Here is a 15,887-nt window from a genome sequence, read left to right on the forward strand (position 1 = left end):
CCTGGATCGCTTGCTTGGCCTTTCATGCCCCAGGGTCCAGGGAGTCGCGCCGCGACAAGCCGCGATTCCACGCGGATAGCTCCAAATTACAGCGTTCTGCCGCCGCCGCGGCGGTCAGTCGCCGTTCGCCGACTTCTACGTCACCACTTCCCGTCGTTTCCTAGGCTATACCTCCCCCGTGGGCCGGGGCCCACGTGCCAGTGAGACGCTCACACCGGCCACCGGGTTACGGCCGCTTCCAGCCCGAGTCACTGTCCTCATCAACGAAACAGTCACTGACGTGTGGGGTCAGATACGGCCATTTCTGGGCCCACCTGCTGTGTCAGCAGCAGCGTGCACTTGCGTAGACTACAGCGCAAGAAATAGAACCATCACGTTCTTCCCGTGGGCCCACTTGGCAGCGGCTACAAGGAGGCGAAACCGCGATTCCAACGCGTCCACACCACGCGCCGCCGCTTCCTTCCGGCGCCTTCCACGGTTTTCTCCTCTCCCTCTCTCCTCTCCGGCGATGGCGAAGGCGGCGAGTTCCGGTGGCATATCCGGCCAGCTCTTCGTGTCCATCAAGCTGGAGTGCCCGCGCCTGGATGAGTTCGGTCTCGTCCCGCACGTCTTCGGCTCGCACCCGGTCGCAGGCTCGTGGGACCCCTCCAAAGCCGTAAGCTCCAGATCCCCCTCTAGCTCGTGTGCACTAAGTTTCTGGTGCCAGTTTTGATGTGTTTTGCTTTCATTTTTTGTCCGCAGCTGCCGATGGAGCAGGAGGAGGCCGCCGTGTGGGGGCTCAGCTGCGTCGTCCCTTATCACCACGGTGAGTTGATTGGTTTGATCGTGCTGTTTGGCCACTGCTAATGGCACTAGAATTAGTCATGATGAGCTTGGAAGAACTAATTTGTTGCTGCAAGGTGCTGAAATAGACAAATAGGCTGGTTTGGGTTTGGGTTTGGATTGAGAAATGTTTTGATTGGAATGGTCCGCAGTCGTAAGGTGCACATATTACGACGTGAATTAGTGAATTTTCATTCTCCAGGAAAGCAATGCAGTATGGAGATTAGTTCCCTCGAAAAGAATAAGTGATTTGTATCGTTTATTTAAATCTGTTCTCTACTCTAGTTAACCGAGTTTTTTTTTGTTTTATGTATATACAGAGTTGCACTGTTGCAGAGAGTTATAGTTTGTTTAGTTTCTGAGCATTCTGATATTTATATGCCCATTGTTATTTTTATTAGAAGCACTGGATTTCAAGCTTCTATTGAAGCCAAAAGACAATAGCTCACAGTGCATTGTTGAGGAGGGGCCAGACCGATCACTGGTTTGTGAAAATAATGAGGTGGAAGCTAGGAGTGCATTGTTTAAAGTCAATGATGAAACGGGTGTGGTTGAATGTAAGGTTTTTTTGGAGACAGAAATGTTGTCCCCATTTGACCTGGCTGCTAGTTGGAAGACTCATCAGGAGTATATCCAGCCAAAGGTGCGAGGAGCCCATGATGTCACTATGAATGCTGAGTTTGAATCCAGAACGAAGGTTTGATTTTGTTTCTATGCTTTTATCTGATATTTTTTTATTTTGTTTCTCTTTTATCTTATATCTTTTTGTTGATCTTATTGTGTTACAGTGTTACCACAAGAAAGTAAGACGTCATAAGCCTAATTCTAAAAAAGAAGCTTTTCCATTGAACATTATAGTTTCCAAATACTAGAAAGATATGTTAGATATAGTTATCTACTTTGTGGAGTTGAAGATTGCCCATCATATTTCAGAACCTTGGCTTATGCATCACTTCTATGTTTTTTAGTTTATATATTTGTAAATGTAACATATTACCCACTGTTAGAAAGCCTTGATGCCATTTGCTTCTCATGGTCTTCAAGATGCTTGGCTTTTAGTGCCATTACAATATATTAGTTCTTTTACATTGAGAGGAGCTACAAGCATTTAAACAGTAACTAAGTAAGCAGCAAATACAATAGGATGAGGTAAAGTGAGATAGTTCTTATTTTAAGGACTACGAGAAGATACTAAAAGTATTTACTGTGATTTTTCAAAATGACCATAAGAGAACACATATTTCCAAAAAGGTATGTTGGTCCAATGAAAATTCTTCACTGATGTCCAAAGCTGTCTGCTTTGGAGTGTGACACCCATTTGGTAAAATATATGCAAGTGACTAAATTAGTTTAGTGGTCCTTTTTCAAGTCTTGACTAAAGATCAGTGTGCATTTGTGTACTATCAAAACTGTCTTCCCACAAAGCATCTGCCTATGTTTGTATTTGCACACCGGTGCTGCTTCCTTTTCTATTCTGCCAATTTTGTTTTGTTCCTTCAAGCAGAATGGCTTCGCTTCTGGTTTGGAGCTTGATTTAGAGAAGTATCTAGTTCCGACACCAAACATGGGCTCAGGTGTTGTTTATGCAGCTAACTTGACTGAAAATCCCCGCTCGCTATTGACTACTGGGATTTCCTCAAACAATGATACCACAAAGGGCATTTTGCACAACTCAATCAAAGGCGATGCATCCACGAACCTTTATGCTAGTGCAAACAAGGTATAGCTTAATCTTGTTCAATTAACTTTAGCTTAAGTCAAGCGAATGCAACACATCATCTGCTGATTTGGGAATTCCTTTATATGCGCAGTTGCCCTTTTCTGTGGGTATGAGACAATTTAGGCAATCTGAAGAGTTGCTATAGAAGTTATTTGTTCAATATTATCATTGCATTCTTCTTCTATAAAGAAAGGTTTAAATGACTTAGTGAGAGTTTGAACCAGAAATAAATTTCCGTTCTAAGTGTTGCAATTGTGACCAGCTACTGTCAAGCTTGGATTTCTGCTCAAGTTATGACTTAGACATATCATTTGAATTGTATTACCTCCGTTTCATATTATAAGACTTTCTAGTCTTGTCTAAATTCATCAATTAATGAATGTATATAATTTATATATATGTCTAGATTCATTAGCATTCATATGAATCTAGGCAAGGTTAGAAAATCTTACATTGTGAAATGGAGGGAGTACCAAATAATGAATGAGCATCCTACTGATGAATTTATTAGTTTTATTTGCACTTTTACAGCTTACATTAACTTCAAACTGTTTAATGTATTCGACTTCCTTCTCTGTAGTTTATTGCCATTTACATCTAAAAACGAAAACATTCAGAATCATTTTTCTGATAACAATTGAAGAGGCTCAGCTTTATAGACATTTTTTTAGTTTACTGTGATTTATGTATATGATATCATGGATTGGAGCGCCCTTACATTCCAATGAGATGAAACAACCACTAAGTGATTTTTAATCTTTTCTTTTCTTTTCTTTTGGGTAGAGGAGCTCCTATTAATGTCTACCTTTAACAGCCATGAACATAAAATAACCAATATATGCTTTATTTTTGCCATAGGGTGCAGATGGGAGACATGTGCCTCCACAGGAGGAACAAAGGACGATCTTTGTTGACAGAGGTGTTGGCTCACCGAAATTTGCAAGACCCACAAATGAAACAATTTCAATGAGCAACACCAAGATCAGTTCTGAAGCAAAGGTTGTGCCATAACTTGACACCAAATATCATACTCATACTACAATTAAATTATGAATCCTTAATAGCTGTGGTCTTATGTCAAGTGCATGATTTGAAGCTGTGAGCCATTCTGTTATTTTATATATGTTAAAGTAAAGGTTTAACTACTGTTCAAAAACAGGTTTAAATACCAAAGATTTCATTCTTCGAAAAGCATGTGCAGAAGCTAAACTACATCTTATCTTAGATCTTCAACTGTATGAAAATGCTCGGTTGCATAGAAATATTTAGGGTATGAAAATGTCTTTCGTTTCAAGCAATTTCTTGTATAAAATTTCATATCCTGCATATTTCTTGTGCTTCTTCCATTCACAAATACCTTGGCCTTTTGACCAACTCTTTTCCTTACAATATTTGGCTCTTCCCCATTCATGAGGTTGTATTTTCCTCACTTTTTAACTTCATTCCTGATAGATTTGAGGATTTGCCACTCATTTGTTTATGGCATGTGAGACTAGATCCGTTGAACCACATCTCCCACATTTCAGTGAGATGTAAGGTGGCAAATCCTCTAACGCCAGTATGCCACTGTTGGGGAATGACAAATCCTCTTTTTTTTTCCCATTTGTCTTGCACTAGCATTAGAGAGTACTTTAGTAACATCTATCCAAATTACGATTTTCTCGGTATTTCTGGCTATAGTTTGAGAACTGTGGGTGTATATAGTTTTGGATTTATCAAAAAATGCCATTTCCTTTTCTGTCATCTTAAGTTCTGACAGCTATATCCATCCAGCAGGACATGCCAGCAGCCGAAGGGGCTGTTGCAGCAGCAGCTGTAGCTGATCAGATGTATGGACCAAAGGAGGATCGCAAGTTGGCAATTGTGCTGGTATTATTCATATTGTTAGAATGTACTGTTTGTTTATCTCCACACTTATTTGTTATTATTGTTGGCTATTGATGGCGGTTCTTAGAATCTACAGAAGTGCCTTCATCTCCACTAAAAAACATCTTAGTTCAATATGTATAAGAACCTTTGACTACAAAATTTCTTTGCTCAAAATAATCGCAGAAGTTAACTGGCCGCTCTAGTTTAGACTTGAATAATTAAACATGATATAAATGCACTTTATTTATACCAATTATACAAAGGCAAATTATTGCATCCCTTGCCGCTCTTTTGTTGCCATGAAATATTTTAGTGAAAATTTTGATTTTCCACTAATGAATCCCCATTCATGTATATGCCAATAAATTTATTCAACTTCTCATATATGCAACTATTTCATTAGTGAGCTTATCAAATTTGCCGTGTTAGTCGGTGGGGTTTAACCGTTATGGAAAATTGAAATTTCTTGTAAATGAGAAAAAGATTGCTAAGTTTAGGGAAAAACATAGAAATATACCAAAACAAACTAAAAAAAGATCAGGGGTTATTTTTTCTAGGGTTTTGAAATTTTAACATTTTTTTGTAGTTAGAATTTAAGGATATTCCACAAAATACACAAATAATTGACTCCTGCCGTCCCAAAATACAGCTAACCTTAGCTATGCACCTGCACAAGTGCTTGTCTACATATGTAGCTAAAAGTAGCTATATATTGGGACGGAGGGAGAAGGTTTTATTCTAGTCTACTTTTGGAAGTTTGATTTGTGTAAAATATTTATGAAAAAGATATTTTTGAAATGCGGTACAAGTTTTCTTTAAAGCATTCCTTTTGAGTTTTTTGAGTTTTGATGTAGAAATATAATATAACACATCAGAAAAAAAAAATCAAAGGCCACTTTTGATTGAGTTGTAAGATTTCAGAAAAAACAGTAAAATAGTTAAATTTAAGGACATTTTGTAGAAGTCGAATAAACTTGGCATGCTAGTGTAGTTTTATGAAAGAAAATTGTAGTGTAATATCTCCACAAATAGTTAATTGTTCTGTTTAAATCTGATGAATGATCCTACAATAGTTTTGAATTTTGTAATGGTGAAATCCCGTTGACATATAAATAATTACATTTTTTATAAGGCCACTAATGAGGTGATGGCATATGTGAGGAGGTTGCAAAAATTAGTACTACCTCCATTCCAAAATATAAGCATTTATGGCTATGAGTCTGAACAAGTAGTTGTTCGGACTTGGTCATAAATGCTTATATTTTGGAGCGGAGGTAGTAGCATATATGAGAACGGGACACTTATTAGTGGTAAAAAACAATATTGTTCCATATTAACAATGATAAAAAGAAATTGCAACAGCCCCTCGCAATAAGTATATAACTTTCACGTGTGCCTGGCATAGCTGTAAGTTTGCATCTAAACACATGAATAAGTAATTGTTTCTGTTAATGTGTTGAGTACTTATTCTTCAAAATACCTTTTCAGTTCTTCTGTAACCATTATGCTGCCATTCTAGGTTGGATTGCCAGCCCGTGGTAAGACCTTTACAGCAGCTAAGCTTACAAGATATCTTCGGTGGTTAGGTCATGAAACAAAACACTTCAATGTTGGAAAGGTGTGCAATAGCTTAAGCTGTTTCTTCATATGATTGCTCAAATTCATGGTATTTGCCACTAATCATGTTTTCTTATGCTTCAACTGTAGTACCGCCGACTCAAGCATGGCGTTCATCAGGTAGCCACAATCTTTTTATGACTGCTTTTTTTGCTGTTTTACACAGTAATATCGGCTTTTATCCTCAAATGATTACACATTTTTTTTTCATTTTCTATGAAAGAAGTGGCACCTCTGGTTTAATTTTTCATTGAGTCAAGCAGAGGGCATTGTGAACTGATTCAGTTTATTGAATTGCTATCAACTATGAAGTTGTGATCCTGATCCTATTGGCCAGCTTTCTTTGAGGATAATTCTCTAACTCCATCTAATTTTATTGAGCAGACTGCTGATTTCTTCCGTGGAGATAACAAAGAAGGTGTGGAAGCACGCAATGAGGTCAGCGCATTCATATTGTTGCTATCTGAAAGTAATAAATAAATAGCATGCCAGCAATTTTTTTATAAATTGGTTTTGAGCATATAGTATGTTTCATCGTGAATATAATGATACAAATTTCATGTGGCCAGTCTAGATACTGTTGGAAATTTTAATGGTCAAACTAAAAATATGTAACTGTACTAAGACTAGTTGCATGTGGATTATGAGGCTGTACTTACTTTTTTTTTCATCCTTATTTTCTGGCTAAATCTTTCTTGTATCTTTTCAGGTGGCAGCTCTAGCAATGGAGGACATGCTATCTTGGATGCAGGAAGGTGGCCAGGTAAGGTAGAAGTTTTGGTGATATTCTGTTATTACTTTGGATAACTTATTCTTCTTTCTGGTTCATAGGTTGGTATCTTTGATGCCACGAACAGCACAAGAAGCCGGAGAAATATGCTGATGAAAATGGCAGAAGGAAAGTGTAAGGTATAACTGAACAAGCATGCTGTTCATCAGAGTTTTCTTGGTTGTTTGATTATTATTTTTTAATATTATTGGAAATTATCCATGCAGTAATGACTGATTCTTCGATCAATTGGTTATATATCACCTTTACAATTGTCAGTACCATGATCCACGACCTGGCAAAAAAAAGTACCATGATCCACCCCCGCCAGCCACATTGGCAGCATCAAAAAAATATCGCATTTCGAATAGTTAGTGACAGGTAGCACACTGCAAATATACTATAGGGGCGAATGTTGTTCTGATCCTTGTTAACATTTTGTTCATATGCTAGTCTCCTATAATAAGTGTATCTGTAATGAATATCTCTACTACTGTAAACGCACAGTTGTCCTCCCTTGCCCTCTTCCCATTGCTCGTTCTGAGTGGGAGGAAAACAAAACCGAACCGGTAAAGAACTTCCCACCCACACCCAGTCTAAGGGTCATACAACCCATTCCCAGTGATATGGCCTGTTGCAATCCACGAGCTACTAGTAATCGAAAAACGTGCACCTATAAATCTTACTCTTAAGTCAGTAGATATTAAGAAATCTACTCGATAGTTCAGACACATATTATCAAGAAAACTGGATTCATATTATATTTAAAAAAGACTGGTATTTTTTTGTGTGCAATTTCACAAGGTACTGTCCTCAGTGATGACTTCCTTTACTTTCCAGGTCATCTTTTTGGAAACAATATGCAATGATCAGGATGTTATCGAGAGAAATATGCGCTCGAAAGTTCAACGAAGCCCTGATTATGCGGAACAGTGAGATGTCTTACTTTGTTGTGTACATCTAATGAATATAGTCTGAACTTGATCCCTGTTGTTTCTTTATTACAGGACTGATTTTGAAGCTGGTGTACGAGATTTCAAAGAGAGATTGGCCTATTATGAAAAGGTTCTTAATAGTTGCTAAATTTTGTTATGTAGTAAGTAGTAAACTTTAGTTGTTTTGTCTATATAATCTAGAAAGGTTAAATGTGAACTAATAAAATTTCTGTAGGTATATGAACCAGTGGATGAAGGCTCATATATTAAGATGATTGATATGGTTAGTGGGAGTGGCGGCCAATTGCAGGTATGGATTGAAACAGTCAATCCAATATATATTTAGTACAGCTGCATGCTCACTCTAGTACACAATGAAGAACTGTTTCTCCCTTTGTTTTACATAAAAATACTACTATGTGGATTAGAACCAACAAATTTACTGTTTTGAGATGAACAAATATTATAACATTAACTTGAAGTCTTGTCATTATTTTCCAAAGATAGTAATCTAAGCTCCTACTATCTTTCATCCAGATCAATGATATAAGTGGTTACTTGCCCGGCCGGATTGTTTTCTTCTTGGTATGCATCTATTATCAATATCTGAACCTCTTTTGCATAGATACTTGCAACTTCATTTAAAATTAATCCCAATATATTCTTACATTTAAATTTATTTTACTGTCATGTGCTCTTACAGGTGAACTGTCATCTTACACCACGTCCCATCCTGCTAACTAGACATGGTGAAAGTTTAGATAATGTCAGAGCACGAATCGGAGGAGATTCATCTTTGAGGTCTTCAATTCCCTTACCTGCAAATTATGTCATCTAACCTATGCTGCTGCACTACATTACATTTAGTTTGGAATCTTACATTTGAGAACAATGCATGACAAGCTCCAAATATTCACTAATCTTTCATTATTGCATAAAAAATGCTAACTATTGTCCGGGATTTTTTTTTGGCTAATTGATGTTTTAGTTGAAAAAACTTTTTCACATCTGCATGTTCTATCTCCACCATGAAATGTCCTTCAAGATTAATGCAAGTTTCAAGGCTCAAATGAAAGATTTCTTAAGTTGCCTTTGATGAACCTTTTGTCATGTGATACCTCCAGAGCATGCATATCTGTTTAAATTTGACTTATGATTGATCTGGTGCTAGATGTGAGATTAACATGTAACATCTATAGCAGGGTTGAGGAGTCTTATTTTTTGCCTTAAAAGGAGAGAAAAACATAAGTGGTTACAGGCTTATAGCATGCATGGTGACTGATTAGCATTAATCTTATGCAATATATCATGCAACAAGCCAACAACCAAGTAGTGGTAGTTAAAAATGTACAGACTTCAGACAAAGTAGTTCCATGCGTGCTTGCATATACCATATTTGAGACCTCCTTTGCTTCCACTGATGGAACAAATGGTATGCAGTGAGACCGGGTTGCTTTATTCAAGGAAGCTTGCCAGCTTTATAGAGAAACGGCTGGCTTCTGAGAGGACTGCATCTGTAAGTTTGCTTTTTGTCACTTGTAGTTGAGAAAGAAGCTTCTCTATTGAATTTGTGTGTGGCATTTGATGCAGATATGGACTAGCACACTTCAGAGGTCAATATTAACAGCACATCCAATCATTGGATTTCCAAAGGTCAGTTTGCTCTAGGCAATTAACAAACTCGAGTAAGAATTTATCACCACTTCTGACTGTCAAACCTGACATGTTTTCCACATGTTTTCTAGATACAATGGCGTGCTCTTGATGAAATAAACGCTGGCATCTGTGATGGGATGACATATGAGGAAATAAAGAAAATTAAACCTGAAGAATATGAGTACGCAAATTAATTGGTTTTTACTTTGTTTTGTTTTCTTCTATGAAACTAGACATGCCTAAGCTATCTATTGTTGCATCTGTTCTCTGAGGAAGCCCATGTCTCGCCAAGTAAACTGGAGACTACCATTTTATGTTTGCACGGTTATGCCCTAAGAATGTGCAAAAATTTAAAGTTAAATGAGGACATTATATGCCCTGCAATTTCGTCACTCTTGTAAAAGTTGCAGTTGGTGGCCTAATTTTCAGCATAAGCGGAGCATTTTGGCATCTGAAAATATACCCTTTTTTATGTTAGTGAACTACCTGTTGCTCTTTTATGAAGAGTTAAGCTCAGTAACTTTGGCCTGCTGTATTGCATAGAACCAGGGCAGGTGCTGCACATGCTGCCTTGCCAGTCCTCTTCTGATATCTTACTATATTATATAAGAAAATGTCATTACAAGTATTTTATTTAGATCCATATGATGCTTTTCAGATCACGTAGCAAGGACAAGCTAAGGTATCGTTATCCTAGAGGAGAATCCTACCTCGATGTCATTCAAAGGTTAATCCAGGCTATGTGAAAATTATCACGTGCGGACATGCCGCATTACATGATTCACCTGTTGTAGCTATTTCTCGTGCAATTTAATCTTGACACACTTCTCTGCTCAGATTAGAACCTGTAATTATTGAGCTTGAACGGCAGCGTGCTCCAGTTGTAGTCATATCTCACCAGGTAAGCAACCTTTAGCATTCTTCTAAATATTTCATTTTTTACTTCGAATTGTGGATATGTGAGGGAAACTTGTTGTAGGCTGTGCTAAGAGCACTATATGCATATTTTGCGGATAGACCACTGGAGGAACTTCCTAACATTGAGGTAAGACATTTTTTTTGAATTTTAAATCACTCTTACCCTTGCTCATCATGACTGATTTTTTTTTCCCCTCTAGATACCGCTTCATACAATAATTGAGATACAAATGGGTGTTGCTGGTGTTCAAGAGAAAAGATACAAACTCATGGACGCAGTGAACCCCACAGCAGGGATTTAGGACATGACACGTGGAGCTGAAATCCTAAAAGAAATCCGCCTAATAAATTTCTTTCTTCTGATGAACTTTGCAAATCTCCCCATGCATTACTTAACATCCATGGGAAGTAAAACTATTGTTGTGGACAATTAACATGGCTGGTTCAGGTCATAGACGGCCTCAAATTTTGAATGGATATGTGGGTATGTACTAAGGTTGGCAACTGCAGACTAACGCTCAGATAGCACTGTATTCCGGCCTTCTGAGTTCTAAATTTGTTTGCTGAGGATTCGCATGTACATTTTCAATTCTTGTGATCAATGTGGGTTACTTCCAAAAAAAATGTTCAGTTCGTTGCTATCAATTTGCCTTGTCAAACGGCCGGGTGTATGCATTTATTTATATTACTTTCCGCTTGATGGTTTGCTTGATTAACTTGTCATATCATCAGATTAACATTATAGGTAACTATTTTTTTACGGATCCGGATTCAATTACATTGTCTCATAACATTTTCGGTTTGAGTCACAGACATGTGAGACCTATGTGGGTTCAGGCACATTACATGTTAGTGACTTAATGTCACTGAAAATGTTACGGGGCAATGTCACCGAATTTGTGTCCGTAGTCTGATGAGTTTGTGCACAATTTGCCTGTTTGACAATCCTACAACCGGTAAATAAACAGTTTATTTGAGCGGAACATAAATTCTCTCGTTCGTACTATGTTATCCTTTAGAGGTGATGGGATAAGGGCAAAAGTTATATTTATAAATAAAAAATAATTTATAAAAAAATTATATAATGTTACTAGGGAACTAAATGTAAAGGATGGAAAATAAAATACGATAAGAAAACTTTAATATCAACTCTAAATTTAACGCTAAAAATTTAAATTTAAATTTATAAGCATAAGCAAAAGTAACTACGGTGTTTGTTTCGTTTGGAGATTACTCCGGGAATCAATGGGGTTTACTTCGTACGGATTTTAATCTGAACAGGCCTATATTTAACATCAGTTGTTCACCCTCCGGGTTGTTTGAAAAAAAAAAGTTATATGTCCATACTTCGCAACAGAACTATATCTAACCAGAAAATAGTTAACTTAAAGCATAAGTATAGCAATAAAAAAAGCTTTAGAAATATCCTTAATGGATTGTATAATACAGTTCAACGGATAAAAAAGTTACGGACAAAGACACATGTTGAGGAAAATAAATAGGGTTGATGTCAATTTGTTATTTTAAAGTACAATTTTCATTTCTACTATACCAAACTAACCAAAAATAATAAGATTACTGTTCCAAGTTAGTTTGTCCGGTGTCTTGCAACAATACGGATCATTCCATCATTTAAATTTTCAGTGTGGTAAGGTGGGAGGGAATTGAAGTGAATGAATAAACAGGAGATGATTTTGAAAAAAAAAAAGAAAATGCTTTATGATTCATCAGAAATTGATTTAGGGTTCATCGGTGCAACATAATGCTTATTGAATACACTATCAATCACTAACTTTAGTAATTCCATGAGGTGAAGCATGGTATGATTTCAATATTAGGTTATCAAAGTACTCCATATTTTTTATATGACACCGTTGACTTTTGAATCTATGTTTGACCACTCGTCTTATTCAAAATTTATATCTAAATATGCAAAATTATAAAGCATACTAAAGTTCCTATAATAATAAATCATATTATAATAAAATAATTAATAATTATATAATTTTTTAAATAAGACTAAAGGTCAAACGTGGATATAAAAGTTAACGACGTCATATAAAAAATATAGAGAATATAGAGGTAGTATATCAATTCGACAGTTTTATTGGCATCTATGTATTTTAGCTTTATTGACACATCCAAGCATACACATCTTGCTTATATCAATCGGGAAGACGGTGTTGCTTGTCGGGTTGACGCAAGAGGGTAACAGTACCAACCTTGATGCAGCGATATAGTCGCTCCTCAACATGGAGAAGCAGATGAGGCTGGTCGGCGATGCCGTTAGCGTTAGAAAGGCCACGATCGACATTGTCGAGCTCTGCTACAAGGCCGTCGCGTGAAAGACGCTCAACGATCAGATTGTGCTCCTCTCCAAGAGGAGGGTCGGACGTTTGGACCTCACATGGTGGCGGCGGAATCGGGCCGTGGCTAGGCGAGCTGGAGCGTCGACTGCCTGATCTAGACCAACGGCTGGAGTGAGCGGCGTGGATCAGGTGGCGAGCTAGACGTGCGACATCGGAGAAGCGGCGGCGGAGGCGGCGTGGCAGCAGGGGCGGGGCGGGGGCGAGGGGGCGGCTTCGACGGCAGGGGCGAGCGACGGGTGTGCTTTTCCTTTTTTTCTTTTTTTTCTTTTTACTTGTGCGACATGTGAGTGGACGGACGGACAAAAGCAGTATATTTATAACTTGTAAATATAACTTTTACATGTGTTTTTAGTGATATAAAAACAAACGCTTCAGGAAATAAATTATGATGAAAAACTTTCAAATTAACTCTAAATTTAAGGTTAAATTAAATTTTAATTTAGTTTATAAAACTAAGGGAAAGTGAAAAAATAAGACCCGTTATACTTTAGTTGCACTTTAGATGAGTACAACTATTTAAGGACCTCTGCTTCGCCCTTCTAGTCCAACATGTAATGCCTAATTGCCTATGTAAGCTACTTAACCGCCAAAATGCACGGCCTTGTTCCTTTTTTTCTGATCATGAACTTTGGTTTTTTTAATTATATGCTTCCTAGACTTTTAAATAACATGTTACACGAAAAAAAATCATATATATATTTTTAGAATATTTTTTATGAAAAGGCACCTTTGAACTGGTAAGAGCTAATCCTCAGTTAGCAATCCCAAAAATTAGATTATTCTCAGCTATCTTAAACGGATGTAATACTCGTTTTTCTTTTATCCATGAGTAATTTTAACATCCTTGAGGAGTTATCAGAAGATATCACTGTTTTCTAAATTTGATACCGTAAGAATAGAAAAAATACTTCTCCTGATAACTCTCCGAGGATGGAAAAAATGTTCTTTATCGATGGCATAGACTATAGTCGGTGGCCAAGCACTTAAAAGAGGAATCGTATCTCGCAGGGATAGCTGATCAGCCATCCACAAAAATACAAAATGGTTTCTACGTTTATAGTCATGAAATTTACCGTGGTAATTGAGTAGTATAACCGTTGGTTGCTCACTTCACTTGCTTATAAGAGCGAAGTGGTTGGTACCTTCGCGGCCATAGCTCGTCACGCAAACTCGTTCGTTCAATTACAAACCACCTTCCACCAAGCAGCGCGAGCTGGCAAGCGCCTAGCTCGATCAGCTCACCACCACCATGTCACGGCGGAGCAAGCCATCGCCATCGCCGCCGCCGCAGCAGCAGCGGGCAGGCGGGTGGTGGAGCGACGGCGGGACGACAGCCCTCATCGACGCGTGGGGCCCCCTGTACGTCGCGCGCAACCGCGGGCCCCTCCCCGTCAAGGCGTGGCGCGCGGCGGCCAGCGCCGTGAACGTGCACCGCGCCGCCGCCGGCTACCGCTTCAACCGCACCCGCGCGCAGTGCCAGACCCGCCTCCGCACGCTCAAGGAGCGGTACAAGAGGGAGCTCTCCAAGCCGCCGCCGTCGGGGTGGCGCCACTTCTCCCGCCTCCGGGCGTTCCTGGCCGGCCCGGACGGTCCGCCTCCGGGCTTCCCGGCCAAGACGCTGGCCTCCTCGGTCAAGATGGAGAAGGGGGAGGAAGAGGAGGAGAAATGTCAGCAGGAGGTGATCGGCAGCGGATCAGCCGGGCCGCTGCTAGGTAGGTGGACCGTCCCGACGAGGCCAAGGAACGGGGCCCGTCGCGGCGTGCTGCCCGGCAGAGGTGGTGACGAAGCTGGCGGAGGTTTACGAGCGCGTGGAGTTGTCGAGGCTCGACGGCGAGAAGGAGAAGATGGCGGTGGAGAGGGAGAAGACCGTGCTGCCCTTGCATGATGCCGTCAAGGTGAAGGAGGAGAAGCTGGAGATGGACACCTGATCCGAGCAGCTACGTAGGGTAAGGAACGAAAATATTTACCAGTGCACGGTGCGTGAATTAATAAAGTGAGTTCACGACATTTCTAATACTAAGGCCCTGTTTAGTTCTAAAATTTTTTTCTAACATCACATCGAATCTTTAAATACATAAATAAAGTATTAAATATAAATAAATTGAAAAACTAATTATATAGTTATATAAGAAATTATGAGACGAATCTTTTGAGTCTAATTAGTCTATTGTTAGTCATAAGTACTATAGTAAACTATGTATGCTAATAACAGATTAATTAGACTCAAAAGATTTGTCTCGTGGTTTCTACTCGAGCCGTGAAATTTGTTTTTTTATTCATGTTCAAATACTTTTTTCGATATCCGATCAAACGTTTGATGTGACACTTAAAAATTTTTATTTTCCTAACTAAACACCACCTAACTTTACCATGCACCAACAACTAACTTCTCTCTCTCAGTTCGATCTCTAGTATAGTATATTTCACCTTCTCTCCTTTGTTTATTTGGCGTAAAACTTATTTATGTTTGACTTGTTGACGCAGGTTTGTTGTTCCTCGCGCGAGGAACGCTGGCGGCTGGCGGTTGGGACGAACCGACGAGGAATGCTGAGTTGCTGACAGTGACTACTGAACGTAGGGGAAGATTACAACTAGCAGCTTAGATAAACATGTTTTAGCGAAACCAGATCTATGTTACTACTACTAATTACCACCACTTTACCCCATGAACGCATGCCTAGATTCTGTATTAGACCGATCGACGCCTGCCGCTCGAAAGTCCGCGGGCTAACGCTACCACTAAGAACAAGTTGAATAGTATAGCCAACTACATGCCCCAATTCATTTATAAACAATCTAATAGTTAATTCATATAATAGTTATCTACAAAACATCAATACATGATCTCACATATCATACACATATTTTGTCTTGAAGCTCATATACAACTAGCTACAAATTAGTAGCCAACCTCTCTTCTCTTCTCTCTTATCTCTTTAAAATATCTTCTCTTCTCTCTTATCTCTTTAAAATATATTTATAACTGGTTTATAGCCTGTTATACCTGTTATAACCACTCCAGCACACGCCCGGCTGCCAAGTGCCCACGAACCACAAACCCACCCGCGGACCCGCCATCCAAAACCAAACGCCTCTCCACGGCACGCACCGGCACCGACGCGCGTCTGCCCGCGCATTTCGACCCGGCTGCGCTCCGCTCCCCCCGGCCGCCGCGTCGCTGACAAGACCGGGACCGAGACCGACCGCGCGAC

The 15,887-nt window shown here is 39.2% G+C and overlaps 1 protein-coding gene and 1 pseudogene across 2 annotated transcripts; both read left to right on the plus strand.

Moving 5' to 3' along the window:
* Window positions 1-361: 361 nt before the first annotated feature.
* Window positions 362-10,996, plus strand: LOC102710567 (6-phosphofructo-2-kinase/fructose-2,6-bisphosphatase-like). 2 transcript variants are annotated; one of them, XM_015835678.2, is made up of 23 exons: window positions 362-655; window positions 742-805; window positions 1,224-1,519; window positions 2,327-2,542; window positions 3,401-3,541; window positions 4,316-4,411; window positions 5,931-6,029; window positions 6,119-6,148; window positions 6,413-6,466; window positions 6,738-6,791; window positions 6,860-6,937; window positions 7,638-7,729; window positions 7,805-7,862; window positions 7,968-8,042; window positions 8,270-8,317; window positions 8,436-8,533; window positions 9,173-9,248; window positions 9,323-9,385; window positions 9,478-9,569; window positions 10,047-10,115; window positions 10,226-10,289; window positions 10,368-10,433; window positions 10,507-10,996. In XM_015835678.2, exons 1-23 carry the CDS (start codon window positions 509-511, stop codon window positions 10,606-10,608), a joined length of 2,178 nt encoding a protein of 725 aa, XP_015691164.1. In that variant the 5' UTR covers window positions 362-508; the 3' UTR covers window positions 10,609-10,996. The 2 variants fall into 2 exon arrangements, with proteins under 2 accessions (XP_015691164.1, XP_006649918.1); XM_006649855.3 differs by having other exon boundaries at window positions 363-655; window positions 4,319-4,411.
* A 2,928-nt stretch (window positions 10,997-13,924) lies between these two features.
* LOC121053781 lies at window positions 13,925-14,603 on the plus strand (annotated as a pseudogene).
* Window positions 14,604-15,887: the final 1,284 nt, after the last annotated feature.

This window comes from Oryza brachyantha, chromosome 3 (genome assembly GCF_000231095.2).
Source record: "Oryza brachyantha chromosome 3, ObraRS2, whole genome shotgun sequence".
NCBI classification, from domain to species: Eukaryota; Viridiplantae; Streptophyta; class Magnoliopsida; order Poales; family Poaceae; genus Oryza; species Oryza brachyantha.

What these genes read in the sequence shown, in the direction of transcription:
- LOC102710567 (XM_015835678.2), top strand. Translation starts at nt 509, where the DNA reads ATGGCGAAGGCGGCGAGTTCCGGTGGCATATCCGGCCAGCTCTTCGTG. An exon ending in CGTGGGACCCCTCCAAAGCC is followed by an intron (nt 656 to 741) that starts GTAAGCTCCAGA and finishes TTTTGTCCGCAG; the next exon opens with CTGCCGATGGAGCAGGAGGA. An exon ending in GTGTGGAAGCACGCAATGAG is followed by an intron (nt 6,467 to 6,737) that starts GTCAGCGCATTC and finishes GTATCTTTTCAG; the next exon opens with GTGGCAGCTCTAGCAATGGA.